This window comes from Esox lucius, chromosome 3, assembly GCF_011004845.1.
Source record: "Esox lucius isolate fEsoLuc1 chromosome 3, fEsoLuc1.pri, whole genome shotgun sequence".
NCBI classification, from domain to species: Eukaryota; Metazoa; Chordata; class Actinopteri; order Esociformes; family Esocidae; genus Esox; species Esox lucius.
The window spans coordinates 34,705,029-34,724,432 of NC_047571.1; the positions used below are offsets into that span (position 1 = coordinate 34,705,029).

Consider the following 19,404-nt stretch of genomic DNA (forward strand, 5'->3'; position numbering starts at 1 on the left):
GAAGTCTTCTGTAGTCATCTGGCGTTTTGACTGTTAAACCAATAAAATGTCAAAGAGGTATGCTTCATCTGAATCGAGCATTTCCACTGCAGACATCAGAGTTCAACATCTAGACATAGTTCTTTGTTTGTTCCATTGAAATGGTGCCTAGATTTATGACCTGGATCCGACCCTCAGGACATGTTCTGGAACACCATTCTTTGTGTCCTGCTGAGATAAGCTGTCAGGGTCAAAGCTGACAGAACGTGTGATGAAGATATAGGTGCTGCTCTAGGCCTTCTCTGGCAGGGACGCTCTCCTCCCAAAAGGAGACAAATTATTATTATTAATATTCACAGACTTTAGAAGGACGAGGCCGCTAAAGAGACAAAAGTATCCTTTACTTCTAACACAGAACAAATGAAGCATGAATGTAGCTACTAATACTGCCGGCTTCACTGTAATAGTCCATCATTAACATCCTCATTATACACCAGGTCCAGGACTGTTCACTAGATAATGCTAATGGAAGGCTTTACATCATCTACTGCTCCTTGCCTATTCCTCTGTGATCGCTTCCTTTCACCTTAGATGGGGTCATTTACAATGAATCGCTGTAGAATCTTTCAATTGGGTTTTAAAGCACTGTGAGATAGTCTGTAAGAGGGCTTTTCTCCCTGGTGGGCGAGCTGCTAATGACGGTAGTGAGTTGATATCATCATCATATCATGTTCCTCGTGTCTTATTCAATTTGCTTTAGGTTTGGACTAGTCTAGCATGATAAAATATAATATGTAGTAGTCTATCATGAACCAAAAAAATTAACATATTTTGATTAATGTAATTTGATTTGCAAATGAAATGTCAAATTAATTATAAACGTACAGTGATATAATTGGATTGTGAATAGGTAAGTTAGTGTTTGTTGTTGTCTAAAGACTTCCTGTTCAGTTGAAACAATGAGTTAGAACATTTTGTCATACAGAAGCTACCTGTACATCTGAAACTGGGAGTTAGACCTTGTTGTTGTACAGAAGCTACCAGTTCATCAGAAACAGTGCCACACTGCATACAAATATGTCTACTCAAACACAGTGCATCTGTGACTTAGTTTGTCCTTAATTTGTTGAATCTCCATTTTCTAACATTGGGCAGCCAGATAACTATCAAATTATAGTTATAGACATCCACACTCTATGTGTGTCTGTTTATATGTGTCTGTGTGTGTGTCTGTGTATATATGTGTCTGTGTGTGTGTCTGTGTATATATGTGTCTGTGTGTGTGTGTGTGTGTTTATATATGAGTCTGTGTGTGTCTGTTTATATATGGGTCTGTGTGTGTGTCTGTTTAGATAAGTCTGTGTGTGTCTGTGTGTATTTATGTATCAGTGTGTGTAAATGTATAGGTGTGAGTGTGTTGATGTGTATGTGTGAACCACTGATTCATATTAAACCCTGACTCATCTTAACCCCTGATTCACATTAACCCCTAATCCCTATTAACCTCTGACTCATATTAATCCCTGACTCATATTAACCCCTGACTCACATTAACCCCTAATCCCCATTAACCTCTGACTCATATTAACCCCTGACTCATATTAACCCCTGACTCACATTAACCCCTAATCCCTATTAACCTCTGACTCATATTAACCCCTGACTCATATTAACCCCAGACTCATATTAACGCCAATTCATATTAACCTCTGACTCATATTAACCTCTGACTCATATTAACGCCAATTCATATTAACCTCTGACTCATATTAACCTCTGACTCATATTAACCCTTAATCCCTATTAACCTCTGACTCATATTAACCTCTGACTCATATTAACCTCTGACTCATATTAACCCTTAATCCCTATTAACCTCTGACTCATATTAACCTCTGACTCATATTAACCCTTAATCCCTATTAATCTCTGACTCATATTAACCTCTGACTCATATTAACCCCAGACTCATATTAAAGCCAATTCCTATTAACCCCTGACTCATATTAACCCCTAATCCCTATTAACCTCTGACTCATATTAACCTCTGACTCATATTAACCCTTAATCCCTATTAACCTCTGACTCATATTAACCTCTGACTCATATTAACCCTTAATCCCTATTAACCTCTGACTCATATTAACCTCTGACTCATATTAACCTCTGACTCATATTAACCCCAGACTCATATTAACGCCAATTCCTATTAACCCCTGACTCATAATTGGGACCAGTGTAATGTCCCACACAGTCTGATTTTCCTAATGTTACTATCCTTGTAGACACACACACACACACACACACACACATAAACACTCACACCCACACACACATTCACACCCATATACATGTTCATACAGACACAAACACATTGACACACACACTCACCCACACTCACCCACACTCACCCACACTCACACACACTCACACACACTCGCCCACACTCGCCCATACTCACCCACACTCACCCACACTCACCCACACTCACCCACACACACGGCGAGAGATTAAAGAGCACTAATACATAAGGTTTCTGAGCACTAAATTTAAACGATAACAAACATACATGAACACGTTAAAACCCAATCCAAATCCCAGTCTTGCATCCTAGTACCTATGAGCCCTGGTCAGAGAAGTGTGAAAGGAATAGGGAATCATTTGGGACGTGAACCACCCTAATGGATTACAGCTGAAATGTGTATTTTAGGAGACACTGTTTGTTTGTGACGATCATTCAGACTGGTCTGAAAATAGGGCAATAAACCCTATAACCCAGGGTGCCATCTTATCTCAGAAAACACAGGCTCTCTCTCACACACACACACACACACATTCACACATACAGAATAGCTCCTGATGTGGTCATAATGATGTTGATTTATTGCAAGACAGGTGTAACAGCCTGCAGTCATCATTAACATCTGAACTCTGCAGCACAGAAACACAGAAACAACTAGAACAGCATCTTATCACAGCTGTATAATCACCCCACCTTCCTCTGTCCCCATCTCTTTCACTTTCCCTCTTCCTGTCTTGGCCTCTATTTCTCTCTCGCTTGCATCATGTCTTTTAGCTTAGTTCATTAAAGATCACCTTTTGGAAAGAATTCAACATGAAGCCACACAAGGTACATACCTTACCGTAATGTTACTGACAGTGAACTTTCTTACAAACCTTTCTATCTTGGCTACTGTTAAAAACACACAGGGGAGAAAGCCTCCCGCTACCACTTGGCAGAGACCACACAGGATGGAAAACATACCGTAAACACAAACCTGTCAGGTTTATTTTATATCAATCAAATATGCAATTAAATGGTGTCTAATGTTGGGAGAGAGAGGTGTACTGCCGACTAATCCTGGAGCCTGCTGAAGGCCTAACCACCAGCTGGGAAAGGAACGACTGAAAATGTCCTCATTACTGAAGATGACCTAAAGAAGCCAAATAAAATGCGTGTGAACCTGCAGGTATTGGTACACGTTAATCCTCTAACATCATTAAGCGTTAATTAGGAGGGGAGACAGAGGTTGGCAGACTGTCTAAAACACTTAGTCTGCCTTGCACATGGTCCCCTATTCTATTAGTAGTACACTACTACAGAGGCATAAGGGCCCACGTGAAAATGAGTTCCCTATAGGCGTGTTAACACTGCACCTTAGCCCTGGGCTTAAGGGGCAAGGGCCTTGGTATTGTGTTGTATTTGTCTGTTAGCCCAGGGCTTAGGAATACAAGTGTGAATCCTCAACCTAGGGTTAAACCTTGGCCCAGGGTTAAACCTTAGCTCAGGGTTAAACCTTAGCCCAGGGTTAAACCTTAGCCCAGGGTTAAACCTTAGCCCAGGGTTAAACCTTAGCTCAGGGTTAAACCTTAGCCCAGGGTTAAACCTTAGCCCAGGGTTAAACCTTAGCCCAGGGTTAAACCTTAGCCCAGGGTTAAACCTTAGCCCAGGGTTAAACCTTAGCCCAGGGTTAACAAACTCTTGTGTAAACACAGGCTAAGCTAACCCGGGGCCAGTCATAGCCCCACTCTATAGGGGGCAGGATGAAAGGTAGGACAGGGTGAAAGGTAGGACAGGGTGAAAGGTAGGACACTCTATAGGGGACTGGGTGAAAGGTAGGACACTCTATAGGAGACAGGGTGAAAGGTAGGACACTCTATAGGAGACAGGGTGAAAGGTAGGACACTATAGGGGACTGGGTGAAAGGTAGGACACTATAGGGGACTGGGTGAAAGGTAGGACAGGGTGAAAGGTAGGACACTCTATAGGGGACAGTGTGAAAGGTAGGACACTCTATAGGGGACTGGGTGAAAGGTAGGACAGGGTGAAAGGTAGGACACTCTATAGGGGACTGGGTGAAAGGTAGGACACTCTATAGGAGACAGGGTGAAAGGTAGGACACTCTATAGGAGACAGGGTGAAAGGTAGGACACTCTATAGGAGACAGGGTGAAAGGTAGGACACTCTATAGGAGACAGAGTGAAAGGTAGGACACTATAGGGGACTGGGTGAAAGGTAGGACACTATAGGGGACTGGGTGAAAGGTAGGACACTATAGGGGACAGGGTGAAAGGTAGGACACTCTATAGGAGACAGGGTGAAAGGTAGGACACTCTATAGGAGACAGGGTGAAAGGTAGGACACTCTATAGGAGACAGGGTGAAAGGTAGGACACTCTATAGGAGACAGAGTGAAAGGTAGGACACTATAGGGGACTGGGTGAAAGGTAGGACACTATAGGGGACTGGGTGAAAGGTAGGACAGGGTGAAAGGTAGGACACTCTATATGAGACAGGGTGAAAGGTAGGACACTCTGTAGGGAACAGGGTGAAAGGTAGGACACTCTATAGGGAACAGGGTGAAAGGTAGGACACTCTATAGGGGACAGGGTGAAAGGTAGGACACTCTATAGGAGACAGGGTGAAAGGTAGGACACTATAGGGGACAGGGTGAAAGGTAGGACACTATAGGGGACATGGTGAAAGGTAGGACACTATAGGGGACAGGGTGAAAGGTATGACAGTAGGGGACAGGATGAAAGGTAGGACACTATAGGGGACAGGGTGAAAGGTAGGACACTATAGGGGACTGGGTGAAAGGTAGGACACTATAGGGGACAGGGTGAAAGGTAGGACACTATAGGGGACAGGGTGAAAGGTATGACACTAGGGGACAGGATGAAAGGTATGACACTATAGGGGACAGGGTGAAAGGTAGGACACTATAGGGGACTGGGAGAAAGATAGGAAAGGCTGAAAGGCAGGACACTCTATAGGGGACAGTGTGAAAGGTAGGACACTCTATAGGGGACAGTGTGAAAGGCAGGACACTCTATAGGGGTCTCACCTGTCCTTGCCTGTCTCCTTCTTGAACACCATGTCACAGTAGTTCATGCGTTCCTCTGTGGTCAGGTAGATGCGAGCGTGAGGGAAGTTGATTGTGGCCTGGCGTAGCATGTTGTACACCATGCCCTTCCCGTCCTTCCTCATGTTCCTCAGAGGCCCCCACACTACATAAACCGTGTCGTTGGCCTGTCCAAAGAAATACTGCGGCCTCTTGAAGAAGGAGAACAGGGAGAAGACATAAATTCAGTCAGTTAGCAGACTCCGCCTGTCCAGAGTGATTGACAGTTGTTCCATATAATTGGTGGAACTATGAGGTGCAGGACTGGGTTCTGACTGGGTTCTGACTGGGTTCTGACTGGGGTCTGCCTCAGATCTTCACAATTCAACAACTTCTGGTGGTTTAGTACAGCCCAGAGAGGGAATGGAAGGACCAACCAGGTGGTTTAGTACAGCCCAGAGAGGGAATGGAAGGACCAACCAGATGGTTTAGTAGAACCCATAGAGGGAATGGAAGGACCAACCAGGTGGTTTATTACAGCCCAGAGAGGGAATGGAAGGACCAACCAGGTGGTTTAGTACAGCCCAGAGAGGGAATGGAAGGACCAACCAGGTGGTTTAGTAGAACCCAGAGAGGGAATGGAAGGACCAACCAGGTGGTTTAGTACAGCCCAGAGAGGGAATGGAAGGACCAACCAGGTGGTTTAGTACAGCCCAGAGAGGGAATGGAAGGACCAACCAGGTGGTTTAGTACAGCCCAGAGAGGGAATGGAAGGACCAACCAGATGGGTTAGTAGAACCCAGAGAGGGAATGGAAGGACCAACCAGGTGGTTTATTACAGCCCAGAGAAGGAATGGAAGGACCAACCAGGTGGTTTAGTACAGCCCAGAGAGGGAATGGAAGGACCAACCAGGTGGTTTAGTAGAACCCAGAGAGGGAATGGAAGGACCAACCAGGTGGTTTAGTACAGCCCAGAGAGGGAATGGAAGGACCAACCAGGTGGTTTAGTAGAACCCAGAAAGGGAATGGAAGGACCAACCAGGAGGTTTAGTACAGCCCAGAGAGGGAATGGAAGGACCAACCAGGTGGTTTAGTAGAACCCAGAGAGGGAATGGAAGGACCAACCAGGTGGTTTATTACAGCCCAGAGAGGGAATGGAAGGACCAACCAGGTGGTTTAGTAGAACCCATAGAGGGAATGGAAGGACCAACCAGGTGGTTTATTACAGCCCAGAGAGGGAATGGAAGGACCAACCAGGTGGTTTAGTACAGCCCAGAGAGGGAATGGAAGGACCAACCAGGTGGTTTAGTAGAACCCAGAGAGGGAATGGAAGGACCAACCAGGTGGTTTAGTACAGCCCAGAGAGGGAATGGAAGGACCAACCAGGTGGTTTAGTAGAACCCAGAGAGGGAATGGAAGGACCAACCAGGTGGTTTAGTACAGCCCAGAGAGGGAATGGAAGGACCAACCAGGCGGTTTAGTACAGCACAGAGAGGGAATGGAAGGACCAACCAGGTGATTTATTACAGCCCAGAGAGGGAATGGAAGGACCAACCAGGTGGTTTAGTACAGCCCAGAGAGGGAATGGAAGGACCAACCAGGTGGTTTAGTACAGCCCAGAGAGGGAATGGAAGGACCAACCAGATGGTTTAGTAGAACCCAGAGAGGGAATGGAAGGACCAACCAGGTGGTTTATTACAGCCCAGAGAGGGAATGGAAGGACCAACCAGGTGGTTTAGTACAGCCCAGAGAGGGAATGGAAGGACCAACCAGGTGGTTTAGTAGAACCCAGAGAGGGAATGGAAGGACCAACCAGGTGGTTTAGTACAGCCCAGAGAGGGAATGGAAGGACCAACCAGGTGGTTTAGTAGAACCCAGAAAGGGAATGGAAGGACCAACCAGGAGGTTTAGTACAGCCCAGAGAGGGAATGGAAGGACCAACCAGGTGGTTTAGTAGAACCCAGAGAGGGAATGGAAGGACCAACCAGGTGGTTTATTACAACCCAGAGAGGGAATGGAAGGACCAACCAGGTGGTTTAGTACAGCCCAGAGATAATGTCCCAGCCCACCTGTAGCAGCAGAGGAACGGATGTGTGTGAGACAACGCGTAGGGTGGTACGATGTCCCACGTCGTGCTCAAACCCCCGCGTCGGGGCATTGTTCATTCGCCAGATGCAGGAGGAGCGGTCAATCTCCGGCCCTGCTGCCTGGCCCAACATCTGGCCAGAGCTGGACACCACAATGCACACCTCACAGTTCAGCTTCAGGGGCTGTAGGAAGAAAAGGAGGAAGAGGAGGATCTGTTTACTGTAACTGAACTACAGACACCACAGACTCAGAACCCCAGCTGGTCCATCTATTAAATCACATGATTCAACTTGATTCAACTAATCAATCTATCAATCAATTCGTGAGGTCTGTCAGTCTCATCCTTATCCATAACTCATGGCATTGAACTAAAAGCAGTGCCAACATTACACTGCCAGATATCAGCCAATATGACACAGCAGTGAGTCACCCCACCGTCGTCCTTATTCACACACACACATACACAAAATTCATGAGGTCTGTCAGCCTTGTCCTTCTCCACACACACGATTAATGAGGTCTGTCAGCCTCGTCCTTATCCACACACACACACAAAATTAATGAGGTCTGTCTCGTCCTTATCCACACACTCACTCACACAAAAAATTAATGAGGTCTGTTTCGTCCTTATCCACACACACACACACACACACATAATTCATGAGGTCTGTCTGTCTCGTCCTTATCCACACACACACACACACACAATTCATGAGGTCTGTCAGTTTCATCCTCATCGACACACACTCACATACAAAATTCATGAGGTCTGTCTGTCTCGTCCTTATCCACACACACACACAAAATTCATGAGGTCTGTCTGTCTCGTCCTTATCCACACACACACACATCATTTGTGAGGTCTGTCAGTCTCATCCTTATCCATAACTCATGGCATTGAGCTAAAAGCAGTGCCAACATCACACTGCCACATATCAGCCACAATGACACAGAAGTGAGTCACCCCTCCTGTCTTCTTCGAAGATTCTTCTGTTGGCAAAAACCTGTCTGCTCTGGACCAGATAGCACCAGATGGTACCAGATGGCACCAGATAGCCCACTAGAGACCAATACCCATCTGGGTCATGAGGAAGAGCGAGGATGACCAGGACTGAAAACTACATGGATCCAGTTGCTAAGATGTGTTTAAAAACAATGTTTGTATTCAGTATCTGAATGGAATGCACCCTGAGTCCCACTGCTAGAACCCTGAGTCCCACTGCTAGAACCCTGAGTCCCACTGCTAACACCCTGAGGCCCACTGCTAGAACCCTGAGTCCCACTGCTAACACCCTGAGTCCCACTGCTACCACCCTGAGTCCCACTGCTAGAACCCTGAGTCCCACTGCTAACACCCTGAGTCCCACTGCTAACACCCTGAGGCCCACTGCTAGAACCCTGAGTCCCACTGCTAACACCCTGAGTCCCACTGCTAGAACCCTGAGTCCCACTGCTAACACCCTGGGTCCCACTGCTAACACCCTGAGGCCCACTGCTATCACCCTGAGGCCCACTGCTAGAACCCTGAGTCCCACTGCTAACACTCTGAGTCCCACTGCTAGAACCCTGAGTCCCACTGCTAGAACCCTGAGTCCCACTGCATGCACGCTGAGTCCCACTGCTAGCACCCTGAGTCCCAGACCTTCCCAGCATGAACCAATCACAGCTCTCCTGACCCCTTTCTATTCCATTGCTACAAATCTTTATCTGTTCTATTGTTCTCCTGTCTAATGTCTACTGTTCTGTAACAGTTCTATTCTACTGACACTCACTTCTCCAGAGTTCTTTGTTTGTTCTCATGATTGCTGTCATTTACGGATTAGAGCTTAATTCAAGGACATTGTGTTCAGACTGCACCAGAAGGACATTGTGTTCAGACTGCACCAGAAGGAAATTGTGTTCAGACTGCACCAGAAGGACATTGTGTTCAGACTGCACCAGAAGGACATTGTGTTCAGACTGCACCAGAAGGACATTGTGTTCAGACTGCACCAGAAGGACATTGTGTTCAGACTGCACCAGAAGTGGTTGAGCTCTCGTATTAACTAAAAAGACAATTTAAGGACACTTCGGCCTTCGACAGCAGACCAGTTTTTGTTGTGTCAAGTACAAGCAACAAAACAATCCAGGGACTTAAGTATTTGGGACTTGGGATGCGCCCAGGTAGAACCCTCTGATCGACTGAGATCGCTGTGGACTCAACATGCATGGTTCCCTGGTAGAACCCTCTGGAAACCCTCTGATCGACTGAGATCGCTGTGGACTCAACATGCATGGTTCCCTGGTAGAACCCTCTGGAAATCCTCTGATCTACTGAGATGCTTCAGAACCCATATGACCATGCTTCAGAACCCATATTAACATGCTTCAGAACCCATACGACCATGCTTCAGAACCCATATTACCATGCTTCAGAACCCATATGACCATGCTTCAGAACCCATACGACCATGCTTCAAAACCCATATGACCATGCTTCAAAACCCATATGACCATGCTTCAGATCCCATATCACCATGCTTCATAACCCATATGACCATGCTTCAGAACCCATATGACCATGCTTCAGAACCCATATGACCATGCTTCAGAACCCATATTAACATGCTTCAGAACCCATATGACCATGCTTCAGAACCCATATGACCATGCTTCAGAACCCATATTAACATGCTTCAGAACCCATATGACCATGCTTCAGAACCCATATGACAATGCTTCAGAACCCATTTTAACATGCTTCAGAACCCATATTAACATGCTTCAGAACCCATATGACCATGCTTCAGAACCCATATGACAATGCTTCAGAACCCATATTAACATGCTTCAGAACCCATATGACCATGCTTCAGAACCCATATGACAATGCTTCAGAACCCATATTAACATGCTTCAGAACCCATATGACAATGCTTCAGAACCCATATTAACATGCTTCAGAACCCATATGACCATGCACGCCTTGGAAGACCCTGAGGAAGGACGGGAAGGGCATGAGGAAGGACGGATGCTAGAAATATGTTAGATATCCCTGGTAATTTTATTCTATTCCTTGGTATAATTCTGTGTGTTTTGCTTTCCTAATATACATTTTTTATCCTGTACATTCATTGGTAACCTTTGTATGTAATCTTCTTTGTTCACAAAATATACAACTTTTTTGGAAAGGAAAGAAAAAGGTGCAGTAGGATATAGGGTAGGATATAGTACTGACTGGTTTAGTACCAGCTAGTCCAGGGTGGTTTAGAGGAGGAAGGATAGTACTGACTGGGGATAGTACCAGCTAGTCCAGGGTGGTTTAGAATAGGTAGGATAGTACTGATTGGTATAGTACCAGCTAGTCCAGGGTGGTTTAGAGTAGGAAGGATAGTACTGACTGGTATAGTACCAGCTAGTCCAGGGTGGTTTAGAGTAGGAAGGATAGTACTGACTGGTATAGTACCAGCTAGTCCAGGGTGGTTTAGGGTAGGATATAGTACTGACTGGTTTAGTACCAGCTAGTCCAGGGTGGTTTAGAATAGGAAGGATAGTACTGACTGGTATAGTACCAGCTAGTCCAGGGTGGTTTAGAGTAGGAAGGATAGTACTGACTGGTATAGTACCAGCTAGTCCAGGGTGGTTTAGGGTGGGTAGGACAGTACTGACTGGTATAGTACCAGCTAGTCCAGGGTGGTTTAGGGTGGGTAGGACAGTACTGAGTGGTATAGTACCAGCTAGTCCAGGGTGGTTTAGAATAGGAAGGATAGTACTGGGAGAGTCAATGCAAACTGACTGGTGAGAGAGGTTTAAATAGGGAATATGCCAGTCACTCTGATTAACTGTCCCAGGTCTGAATGAGTTCCTGATTGAACAGAGAGGGTGAATGAGTCTATGATTGGACAGAGAGGCTCAGTGAGTCTCTGATTGGACAGGGAGGCTGAAGTGGTGGTCCCTACAGGACTCTGGTTCAGTGACCTTCCATCGCTGTGATGGAGGCTTGAATCACATTCCTGCTTCCTGCAGCTGTCACAGATAGCACTATTAATACTATAACCACACACACATAGACACACATGCACACACACATCTCCCCACACTTTTGTTCTCTCCCAGAACTCCATTTCACAGACCTTTCAGCACAGACAAATTGGGGCCCATAGAGAACCAAGAACCTACAACAATATAGATTGAACATAACAGAAAACCCAGAATCTGGTGAGATGAAAGAAACAATATTCCACCGCAACCTTGTCTGTGTCAACATGTCAAAAACACACACCCGGAACAGTTATATGATTCCCATTCATTTAGGCTGTACTAATCTCCACATGAGCCCTCTTTAATGATTTTAGCACCGCTAAAACCAAAGCAGGTTATGAAATCATCTTAACAGCGTCCAATGACGTGGTGTTCATTAATTAAGCTTTTACCCATGGTGCACAGGGAGTTTGGTTTAACCTTGATAGTCATTACTTAAAACATGGCTCATTCCCAACTAGCACCCTAGACACCGTGCGGTGCACTTCTTTTCACAAGGGCTCACAAAAGTAGTACACTATAAGAAAAGGGTGTCGTTTGGAGTGCACCCCATGACTCATTAAGTAGACGTAATTATTACTCGGCTTCACTTCCTTCCCTGGGAAAGTCTACTTCCTGTTATCCCACAACCCACTGCTTCAGGGCACAAAACATTACAAAGAGACCAGGAAGTTAACTGCCCACGTCAACAAAGCTGCGATGCGCTCGTTCGTGTCGAGCGCTCCGGGGCTGTATAGTCTAGATGAATCAGTCTTTAATGGGTGGAAAGTGAAATTAAAATCTCCCCAGAATGTATGAATTCCTGATTGGAAACAATGCTAACTTTAGAATGCCCTTCAAGCCAATAGGAATAAAGTAAAAAGTTGAGCATGTGGCATACCTATATACTACCATTCAAAAGATTAGGGTAGCTTAGAAATTTTTTTGTCCATTACAATAACATCAAATTGATCAGAAATACAGTGTAGACATTGTTAATGTTGTAAATGACTGTTGTAGCAGGAAACGGTTGATTTTCAATGGAATATCTACATAGACGTACAGAGGGCCATTATTAGCAACCATCAGTCCTGTGTTCCAATGGCACGTTGTGTTTGCTAATCCAAGTTTCTAATTTTAAAAGGCTTATTGATCATTAGAAAACACTTTTGTGATTTTGTTAGCACCACTGAAAACCAATTAAAGAAGCAATAAAACTGTCCCTCTTAAGGCTAGTTGAGTATCTGGAACATCAGCTATTGTGTGTTCAATTATTAGTCTCAAAATGACCAGAGATAAAGAACATTCTTCTGAAACTTGTCAGTCTATTCCTGTTCTGAGAAATGAAGGCTATTCGATGCGAGAAATTGCCAAGAAACTCTGACAACAATATCCTACTCTCTTCACAGAACAGCGCAAACTGGCTGTAACCAGAACAGAGAGAAGAACTGTCAGGTCCTTAGCCATCTCTGTGCTGGTCTGGGCACCATACTCAGGAGCCTGAGGCCTCTAGGCATCTTTACACTGTTGTTTTTTTGTTCTCCCCAATTGGAGGCAGCTGTACATCGTTGCCTCTCATTGGGGATCCTATTTAAATTTGGCCTTTTGCCATACCTGGTGTGGGTCTTTGTTTATGCTCAGTGTCATTTGGTTGCTGTTTTGGTTCCTTTGAGCGTAATTTAAAGAATGTCTTTCAACCGTCCTTCTTCCACAGCCGTGACAAGAACACAGATACAGGACAGAGGACAACTGGAAAAAAGTGTTATGGACAGACTCATCTAAGTTTGAGGTGTTCATCTCACTAAGAAGAACATTCGTCAGATGCAGACCAAATGAAAAGATGCTGGAGGAGTGCTTGATGCCATCTTTCAAGCATGGTAGAGGCAATGGGATGGTCTGGGTGTGCTTTGGTGGTGGAGAAGTGGGAGATTTGTACAGGGTAAAAGGGATCTTGCAACGCCATGCCTTACCCTGTGGATGGCACTTGATGTCCTCCTACAACAGGACAATGACTCAAAGCACAGCTCCAAACTATGCAAGAACTATTTAGGGAAGAAGCAGTCAGCTGGTATTCTGTCTATAATGGAGTGGCCAGCACAGTCACCAGATCTCAACCCCATGGAGCTGTTGTGGGAGCAGCTTGACCGTACAGCCTCGGTTCAGGGGGGAACCGCGGACCAGGCGTTGGGCACCTCTTCGGCTGGGCCTTCCAGAACGAGGGGAATATGTCCTTCCCCAGCCGAAACGCATACCGGATACGGGGTATTGTGAAGAGGAGGATGCCAGACCCAACAATGCAGAAGAGCTGAAGGCCACTATCAGAGCAACCTGGGCTCTCATAACACCTGAGCAGTGCCACAGACTGATCGACTCCATGCCACGCCGCATTGCTGCAGTAATTCAGGCAAAAGGAGCCCCAACTAAGTATTGAGTGCTGTACATGCTAATACTTTTCATGTTCATACTTTTCAGTTGGCCATTTTTTTAGTTTTGGTCTTAAGTAATATTCTAATTTTCTGAGATACTGAATTTGGGTTTTTCATTAGTTGTCAGTTATAATCATCAAAATTCAAAGAAATAAAAACTTGAAATATATCATTCTGTGTGGAATGAATGTATACATTATACAAGTTTAACTTTTTGAATGGAATTACTGAAATAAATCAACTTTTTGATGATATTCTAATTTCACGACCAGCACCTGTACTAATGAGATGATAGGGACCTGGTGTGAATGATTAAAGACGTGACACGAAACAGGTCAGGGATGCGTTCATATGATGATGGGAACTGAAGGTGCACGGCACAGTGGCGCTGCCACTCACCATACCTTGACACATCCAAATTCCCCAACCTCCAAAATTATATTGAGAAACAAGTTTGTATAAGATTGAGTCTCAGATAGGTACGTCATTCTCCTTCTGTGGCCCTCAAACTTGGAATGATCTGTAGGATGACCTTAGGTTGAAGGATATTGTGTCCATAGCACATTTTAAAGTAAATTGTACTTGATTTTTTAAATTATTTTATATTAGTTTTAAAATCTTTTCTTATTCATGTTTTTATTGTTTGTTGTAATACAGGGCACCTTGGTCTCAGCTGGTTTTCCCTGTATAAATGAAAATACAATAATTTCTAACCTTGTCAGTGAATATACTTGCTATATTTCCTATTCAAACTCATTTCATGTACACTCACCTAAAGGATTATTAGGAACACCATACTAATACTGTGTTTGACCCCCTTTCACCTTCAGAACTGCCTTAATTCTATGTGGCATTGATTCAACAAGGTGCTGAAAGCATTCTTCACAAATGCTTTGCTGCATACCTCGGTTGTAACAAGTGGTTATTTCAGTCAAAGTTGCTCATCTATCAGCTTGAATCAGTCGGCCCATTCTCCTCTGACCTCTAGCATCAACAAGGCATTTTCGCCCACAGGACTGCCGCATACTGGATGTTTTCACACCATTCTTTGTAAACCCTAGAAATGGTTGTGCGTGAAAATCCCAGTAACTGAGCAGATTGTGAAATACTCAGACCGGCCCCTTCTGGCACCAACAACCATGCCACTCTCAAAATTGCTTAAATCACCTTTCTTTCCTATTCTGACATTCAGTTTGGAGTTCAGGAGATTGTCTTGACCAGGACCACACCCCTAAATGCATTGAAGCAACTGCCATGTGATTGGTTGATTAGATAATTGCATTAATGAGAAATTGAACAGGTGTTCCTAATAATCCTTTAGGTGAGTGTATGTTTTCATGGAAAACAAGGTCATTTCTGTGACCCCAAACCTTTGAACACTAGTGCATATAATAGTACGTAATTTATTATATAAGGAGAGACCCCAGCAAACAATTACATGTACTTTCCCAGAGTGTTTTTTAACCTTGATGCTATGTACATTCAGGCCAACCACTCGCTCATAATAACAGCAACCAGAGCAATCTAAACCCTGACGTTTGTTTGATAGAAAATCCCATCCACTTTTTTGATTCCGCCCAGACTGCATTTCCACATATTAATTCACAGAAATGGAAATATTGAATTTTGTCTGAGTGATGGACACACTATAGCTGTCCCACATTGCACCCTATTCCTAACATAGATCACTACCTTTCCAGCTCCCTGCAGACACTGGTGTGAAGCAGTACACTTTAAAGAGGAAACAGTGCAATATTAGAAAAGAAGCACCAGGAAAGTTTAAGACAAATGTATTCAATCGCCATCACCGAAGAACATTAATACAAGATATTTATACAACATTGATACAAGACATTTATAGAACATTAATACAAGACATTTATAGAACATTAATACGAGACATTTATAGAACATTGATACAAGACATGTATAGAACATTGATACAAGACATGTATAGAACATTGATACAAGACATTTATAGAACATTGATACAAGACATTTATAGAACATTGATACAAGACATGTATAGAACATTGATACAAGACATGTATAGAACATTAATACAAGACATTTATAGAACATTAATACAAGACATTTATAGAACATTGATACAAGACATGTATAGAACATTGATACAAGACATGTATAGAACATTAATACAAGACATTTATAGAACATTAATACAAGACATTTATAGAACATTAATACAAGACATTTATAGAACATTGATACAAGACATTTATAGAACATTCCAGATGGTCTAGCGGTCCGGGAGTTGTTCCATTAATTTAACGTGTATGTCAATAAAAACTCCAACAGACCTCTGATATAATCTGTCCCACGGACACACGTAGCACCTCTTCTGCTAACATTAGCGTTCACACCATGTTTGTTCCCATAATGCACTGGAGGACCGAGCCAAGCGGAATGACAAAGCGTCTCAAATGGCAGCCTACTGACTGGAGTACTAGCAGACTGCTGGAGACCCGGCCCCTGGGGTGCGTGGAGTGGACAGGGTGCCATTTGGGATGGATGGTGCCATCTTGTGAGCCAGCCTGTCTGTCTGGAGATAATCATGATTTTCCAGGGAACAGCCAGCACCAGGGCTGCTCTGATCTCATCTCGCCCAGGAGCCACGGTACACACTGGCATCACTGGGATTACTGTGTCTGGAATGTCCAGGCTGATGGTGTTCCAAGACACACACACAAACATGCACACACACACACAAACACACACAAAAACCAAGCACCAAGCTTTTGGCAATACAAGAACATACTTTACATCACTTTACAGACCCAGCCTGACATCTTTATATATTGGCTGGTTTGTATTCTGAACGCTGATTGGCTGATAGCCGTGGTATATGAGATCCTATACCACTGACTCAGTATAGGTATAATATATGTTGTAGTGGTACTGACTCAGTATAGGTATAATATATGTTGTAGTGGTACTGACTCAGTATAGGTATAATATATGTTGAAGTGGTACTGACTCAGTATAGGTACAATATATGTTGAGGTGGTACTGACTCAGTATAGCTATAATATATGTTGAGGTGGTACTGACTCAGTATAGCTATAATATATGTTGAGGTGATACTGACTCAGTATAGCTATAATATATGTTGAGGTGGTACTGACTCAGTATAGGTATAATATATGTTGAGGTGGTACTGACTCAGTATAGCTACAAAATATATGTTGAGGTGGTACTGACTCAGTATAGCTATAATATATGTTGAGGTGGTACTGATTCAGTATAGCTATAATATATGTTGAGGTGGTACTGACTCAGTATAGCTATAATATATGTTGAGGTGGTACTGATTCAGTATAGCTATAATATATGTTGAGGTGGTACTGACTCAGTATAGGTATAATATATGTTGAGGTGGTACTGACTCAGTATAGGTATAATATATTTTGAGGTGGTACTGACTCAGTATAGCTATAATATATGTTGAGGTGGTACTGACTCAGTATAGCTATAATATATGTTGAGGTGGTACTGACTCAGTATAGGTATAATATATGTTGAGGTGGTACTGACTCAGTATAGCTATAATATATGTTGAGGTGGTACTGACTCAGTATAGCTATAATATATTTTGAGGTGGTACTGACTCAGTATAGGTATAATATATGTTGAGGTGGTACTGACTCAGTATAGCTATAATATATGTTGAGGTGGTACTGATTCAGTATAGCTATAATATATGTTGAGGTGGTACTGATTCAGTATAGGTATAATATATGTTGAGGTGGTACTGACTCAGTATAGCTATAATATATGTTGAGGTGGTATTGATTCAGTATAGCTATAATATATGTTGAGGTAGTACTGACTCAGTATAGGTATAATATATGTTGAGGTGGTACTGACTCAGTATAGCTATAATATATGTTGAGGTGGTACTGATTCAGTATAGGTATAATATATGTTGAGGTGGTACTGACTCAGTATAGCTATAATATATGTTGAGGTGGTACTGACTCAGTATAGCTATAATATATGTTGAGGTGGTACTGACTCAGCAGCCAAGCATGATTACATTTAGGATGCCGCAAATTATGTTTCACAGAACTCCATGCAGTTTGGACCCGGTAGGTTTCCCTGTTTGTGTGTGTGTGTGTGTGTGTGTGTGTGTGAGTACATTTCAATATCCACGCCCGGCTTCAAATTCCAATTATCATTCCCCTCCTCCTAACAACAAACGTTCATCTCTCTGCGGCGTTCCAATGTGAAGGGAATTGAATTGTTTTCATATTTCAATTTCCACAAATTGCGCTGGGAACATGGCAACAGGAGCACAGCGTCTAAACCCCGGGCTGGGTTCTAAATAACGCCCTATTGCCTACAGAGTGTACTGCCTTACCTACTACAGCCATAAGGGCCTGGTCAAAAGGAGTGGCCTACGGAGGGAATGGGCTGCCATTTCAATATCTTCCCTGGAGAACAGAATCAAAAACGCAGGGCGTTTGAAATTACAGAGGAATAATACACAGCAGAGAGACATCAAACAGCTGTGGTTCCGACCCGTCCCAGAGCCACCAGGGGGCTGAGGAGGGAAGAGTGTTGGGAGATATATGCCGGGTGTCACTGCATTCTGAGGAGCCCTTCATGGGAAATGAGCCACTAGAGCTGTGGGAGGACCACCAGTTGGAGGTCAGGTATCCAATATTCAATATTACTCCTTTGAAGTTCATGGGGCCTGAATGGTGTACGAGAGGCCCTTCAAACCGCTCATCTGTACAACCCATTATGTTCTGCTGAAGAGCCCATCAGATCTCAATTATATTCTTTCAAATGCACTTGATTTAGTGTCTCCTCACCTCCTGGTTGGGTATGCTGATGTAGCCGAGGTGAGGTTTGAAGGCTTTGTGCGGCTGCCTGGAGAACATCCAGTGGCTGTTGAAGACAGGTGCCAGGAGAATGTATGGCTTCTCAGAGTAGTTGAACACCACAACGAATAGAGACACCACCAAGATCAGACTGGTGGCTATCACCGACTTCTTCTGGAGAAGAGAGAGAAGAGAGGACAGGAAAGAGAGGAAAGAGAGGGGAGAAGAGAAAGAAGACAGTAAAGAGGGGAGGAGAAAGAACGGGGGACAAAGGAAGGAGAGGGGGGAGAGAAAGGGAGAGAGGGGGAGAGAGAAGTGAGGGTTAAGATCTATCAGTTCGGTTATTAACATGACGCTGACATTTCTCCTCAGACACCAGGAAAGTATTCATCTGCAGTCCTGGAGACTCTGTAACTTTGGTTCAATTAACTTTTCAAATCCCCAATCTCCCAGACCTCCAGACACACTGAGAGATGTCTCTACTACATTGCATTCAGCCCATTACACTAGCACACACACACACACACACACACACATACAGTATACACACACACACACATACATACAGTATACACACACATGCACACACACACACACACACATACAGTATACACACACACACACACACATGCACACACAGATATACAGTATACACACACACAAAAAAACACATTCACACGCACACACACACAGATATACAGTATACACACGCACACACACA

At 43.9% G+C, this 19,404-nt stretch overlaps 1 protein-coding gene across 3 annotated transcripts in view; it reads right to left on the minus strand.

The window, feature by feature from the left end:
• Positions 1 to 19,404, minus strand: part of st6galnac3 (ST6 (alpha-N-acetyl-neuraminyl-2,3-beta-galactosyl-1,3)-N-acetylgalactosaminide alpha-2,6-sialyltransferase 3) — a 68,738-nt gene that overhangs the window by 25,195 nt on the left and 24,139 nt on the right. For 2 of the 3 annotated variants that reach the window (XM_029119161.2, XM_029119163.2), the window contains exons 2-4: positions 18,675 to 18,857; positions 7,393 to 7,593; positions 5,327 to 5,535 (exon numbers count right to left, since the gene is read on the minus strand). In XM_029119161.2, coding sequence (XP_028974994.1) covers positions 5,327 to 5,535; positions 7,393 to 7,593; positions 18,675 to 18,857 — 593 coding nt within the window. The remainder of the gene's footprint in view (positions 1 to 5,326; positions 5,536 to 7,392; positions 7,594 to 18,674; positions 18,858 to 19,404) is intronic. The other variant, XM_029119162.2, reaches the window with a different exon arrangement.